At 38.2% G+C, this 4,762-nt stretch overlaps 1 protein-coding gene and 1 long non-coding RNA gene across 7 annotated transcripts in view; one reads left to right on the forward strand and one right to left on the reverse strand.

Moving 5' to 3' along the window:
• Positions 1-4,762, forward strand: part of LOC126391813 (cytokine receptor common subunit gamma-like) — a 36,132-nt gene that overhangs the window by 6,645 nt on the left and 24,725 nt on the right. The window contains exon 8 of one of the 5 annotated variants that reach the window (XM_050046766.1): positions 314-700. The exons of the other annotated variants lie outside the window; for them this stretch is intronic. Coding sequence (XP_049902723.1) covers positions 314-333 — 20 coding nt within the window. The 3' untranslated portion in view covers positions 334-700. Of the gene's footprint in view, positions 1-313; positions 701-4,762 lie in introns of those variants that run through there. 5 annotated transcript variants of the gene reach the window in all.
• LOC126391825 (uncharacterized) overlaps positions 1-4,762 on the reverse strand; it is a 69,689-nt gene that overhangs the window by 4,218 nt on the left and 60,709 nt on the right. The window lies entirely within an intron of this gene.

The raw sequence follows: 4,762 nt of genomic DNA on the forward strand, positions 1-4,762 counted from the left end.
ATAATTATACTAACAATCCGAGCCTATCTGTGTGAAAAAAATGCACTTTTAGTGGACGTATTTTGACGTTGTTTGACGCTGTCTGAGTGCCCTATTATTTAATATAGCGCGCTCACGGGCTGCAGGCAGGTCAGCCCTAGCTTCGTACTGGAGAAATGTCAAATATTGGACAGCCTATCACTCATTTAGACAAAAGTAGATCGGAAAATAGGGCCCAGGTTGAAATAAACATTAGTTCTCCTTTAAGCTCTGAAGGCTCTGTTAATGCAGTGGAGACTTTTACATCATGTATCTCTCTTTCTTCTCTCCAAAGGATCACAAGAAAAAAGGTGAAACCAAACCAAGAGGATAGAACGTACATGTCACTGCAGAAAACAGACCCATCACCAGAGTATGATGTGATTGTCCAACCTCTGAACTAACAAGTGTCAGCTTCCATTGAGCGAAGGAGAAGACGGCTCGTCCATACTTCCATTCAACGTGTCATGATTTATAAATATAACATTTCTTTAAATTATCTGAATATGATTAAAACTTAAATTTAGCATTTGTATTTTTGTTTTAGTTTATATCTTATGAACCTTTAATGAACCGGGAGACGTCCACTGATCATGCATTAGGCTAGTATCAAGTGCTTTGCAGATATATCAACCGGTCTGGAGATCTGTTTTTGATAATAAAGGCCATTTTGATTTGTAGATTAGGTGTAGAGATTTCCTTTGCCATGCATCACAAACAATGACAAGTCATTATAGCTGCACAGATGTATGAATATTTGACTCAAAGAATATTGAACGTTGCCCGTTAATCAAACAAAATGGCACATTTGTTACAACTCAGTCATACAAAAAGTCTTACCTCTGGTTAAAGCTGGCCACAGCCAGACAATGGACTACTTTTATGTGTGTAAGAGGCTGAAATATGACACTATTTTTTGTCCATATTCTAAGATAAATGAATATGCCATTATACAACAAGAGAAGCTATGACTGTAGCCGTGCATGAACTTGACTGAAAGATCAGAGAACGGAAAGGAAAGATTTTATCCGGTTGGTCTTGAACTTGAGGTTATTGTGCTGTCAGTAGTTTATTGATGATCAGATTTGTGGCACCTTTTCTCTTTTTCAGTGTTTGAAAGTCAGTTGATCGGTCCACCACTAGAATATCTCGAGAAATATCAGATAGCTTTTCATGAAATTAATTTTTGTACATAAGCTCACCGGCCACTTTATTAGGTACACCTTGCTAGTACCAGGTTGGACCCCTTTTGCCTTCAGAACTGCCTTAATTCTGTGTGTCATAGATTCAACATGTTGCTGGAAACATTCCTCAGAGATTTTGGTCCATATTGACATGATAGCATCACACAGTTGCTGCAGATTTGTCAGCTGCACATCCATGATACGAATCTCCCGTTCCACCACATCCCTAAGGTGCTCTGTTGGATTGAGATCTGGTGACTGTGGAGGCCATTGGAGTACAGTGAACTCATTACAGTTTGAGATGATTTGAGCTTTGTGACATGGTGCGTTATCCTGCTAGAAGCAGCCATCAGAAGATGGGTACACTGTGGTCATAAAGGGATGGACACGGTCAGCAACAATACTCAGGGAGGCTGTGGTGTTTAAACCATGCTCAGTTGATACTAAGGGGCCCAAAGTGTGGCAAGAAAATATCCCCCACACCATTACACCACCACCACCAGGCTGAACTGTTGATACAAGGCAGGATGGATCCATGCTTTCATGTTGTTTTATGCGATACAAGGCAGGATGGATCCATGCTTTCATGTTGTTTTATGCCAAATTCTGACCCTACCATCTGAATGTGGCAGCAGAAATCCAGACTCATCAGACCAGGCAACGTCTTACCAATCTTCTATTGTCCAGTTTTGGTGAGCCTGTGTGAACTGTAGCCTCAGTTTCCTGTTGTTTGAGCCTGTGTGAACTGTAGCCTCAGTTTCCTGTTGTTAGCTTATTTATACAGTCTATGGTTGTTAGCTGACAGGAGTGGCTCCCGTTGTGGTCTTCTGCTGCTTTGATGTGTTGTTCATTCAGAGATGATCTTCTTTATACCTTGGCTGTAACGAGTGGTTATTAGAGTTACTGTTGCCTTTCTATCATCTTGAACCACTGTGGCCATTCTCCTCTGACCTCTGGCATCAACAAGAGAGATCTGCCGCTCACTGGATATTTTCTCTTTCTGGGACCATCCTCTGTAAACACTAGAGATGGTTGTGTGTGAAAATCCCAGTAGATCAGCAGTTCCTGAAATACTCAGACCAGGCCGTCTGGCACCAACAACCATGCCACGTTTAAAGTCACTTAAATCCTCTTTCTTCCTCATTCTGATGCTCGGTTTGAACTTCAGCAGGTCATCTTGACCAAGTCTACATGCATTGAGTTGCTGCCACGTGATTGGCTGATAAGCTATTTGCATTAACCAGCAGTTAAACAGGTGTACCTACTAAAGTGACCAGTGAGTGTATATTCATGGTGCCCAGAAACTGAACCCTTATGACTTTAGTGATCCCTTGACTTTTGATCAAACGCCATCATGGGGTTTGTTTGGTTTTGAGTGAAATGTCTCAAAGACTGTTGGAGTGATTGCTATGAAACACAGTCATGTGCCCCTCAGGATGAGTTGTAATAAGTGTGGTGACTTTCTGACGTGGCGCCATTATCAGCTCAAAATTGTTATATATATATATATGTATATATATATGTTATATTGTAAAATCACACAAATGGGATAAATTCAGACCCTTTTTATTCCAGTATTAATACATTTCTAGTCTTATTATGATGGCTATACTCATGTTCAACACATCTACTGTTCCAGGGTAGCAAGTGTTATGTTTTTAACCAGGTACTTAGTGATTAGAATTAGCCACAAAGACAGCTTCATTAAAAACTGACAAGAAGGAGTTTCCATTCGTGTTTTTAGTAGTGAGTATGGAGCTTCTAATTGGGATAGACAACATGATTTCTTCTATGGTAACTAGTAAACAGTACCTTCAGATATTGCAAAAAATAAGCCAGAAAAATATAAATGCAGAGCTCGAGGCTGCATTGTTAACATTTATAACAGAAATAAATAACATTTGAATTTTATCAGTAACAAAACACTCATCTGACCGTCAATACTCTAATGTCAACGTGGATATAAACCAATAATAACGACAATTACAGTCCTCACCCAATGCTATGCAGACTATGTGTTCTGCTTTAGTGTAGAACAGAAGTTAAAAGATGCTGTAATATGACCACAATTTATTCAATTCCTTAAAACAAATTATGTCACAAAAAAGTGGCTCAGTATGTCTCCAACACAAATAAGTGTCTTCCTCAATATCACAATCAGAAAAGGAGAAGGAAGAGAGAGTTAGTCAGTTAAAAGCAAAGTCACTCAGCAGACATCACTGTGGACAAGAGAGAACAACGCAGAAAGAGGTAAAAAAACAACTTTTATTCTATCTTATAAATACCTTTATGAGTGTGTAATTCTTCCCTGAATGATGTATTCAGAGATATCAGTGTTATTGAGCAGCTGTGATTGTGGAAATTGTGAAGGTTTAATGATATAGCAACTTGTGTTTTATTATGAAAAAAAAAGGTCAGGAAATAGGTGTATACATGTACACCTGCATGTATATATAGATAGATAGATAGATAGATAGATAGATAGATAGATAGATAGATAGATAGATAGATAGATGTTTCTGAACCACATTCATCAACTTCACTTCTTCTTTTTCTTAAACTCGTTTTATATAAAGTGTTGGTGCTTTTGAAAAGAAGAGACTGTCTCAGTCATATCAGGATGTTTGGTCTCATCTGGGCAGCTCTACTTTTCTCTGTGAGAGGCAGCAGTGCTGACACAGGTAAGCATCTTTATCTTAACATTAGATTTTTTTATTTTTCAAATAGAATTATGAATTTTAAATAGTCTAAGATTATTTGTTGTGATAAATGTTTTAATGTTTTACTAGAATGCTTGAAAACTACAAATTTTTCAGCACATCAATAGGAGGACTCAAAACCATATTCACTTTGAAACTATGGGATAAATTGTTATTTAAATGACTCTTCTATTTAACAAAGAATTTTTATAAGGAAATACGTAAAAAGTGTAACACTGCTGTTGTTTGCACAGCGCTGCTGACAACAACAGTTCTATAAAACAAAAACAGTCAATGTGCTTTCTGTCAGGAGTGGTAGCCTTTCTTCATCATTTATTGAATATCATGGGGTACATTTAGAATTAAATTTTCCTCTTTCCCTGCTTCTCTCTCGCTGTTTGCATTAACAGGTGCAGTTTGGAGAAGACCATTCTGTGACAGAGAATACTGTATCACTCTTAGTAAAGGAGAAATAACAGCAGAGGCCGGACTCTGTGTTGTGATACCGTGTCTTTTCACCACTGGATATAGCTTTATACCCCAACATTTAGTTTGGTACAAATGTGAACCATCTAAACCAAAATGTGGTGATTCAGACATTATATTTAACACCAACAGAAATAACGAAGTTCAGTCTGGGTTCAAAGGACGAGTGTCACTGTTGGAGCCTGATGTGTATCAGGGGAACTGCAGCATCATCGTCAATGACCTCACAGAGTTTGACTCTGGATCATATCAACTCAGAGTAAATGGTTTCCTGTATGGGAGGGAAGTTGGATATACATTCTATACAAGAGCAAGAGTCTCTGTTAAAGGTACAAAGAGCTACAACAAATATATTCAGTGAAGATGTTTATTGTT

Source organism: Epinephelus moara, chromosome 6, assembly GCF_006386435.1.
Source record: "Epinephelus moara isolate mb chromosome 6, YSFRI_EMoa_1.0, whole genome shotgun sequence".
In the NCBI taxonomy this organism is placed as follows: domain Eukaryota; kingdom Metazoa; phylum Chordata; class Actinopteri; order Perciformes; family Serranidae; genus Epinephelus; species Epinephelus moara.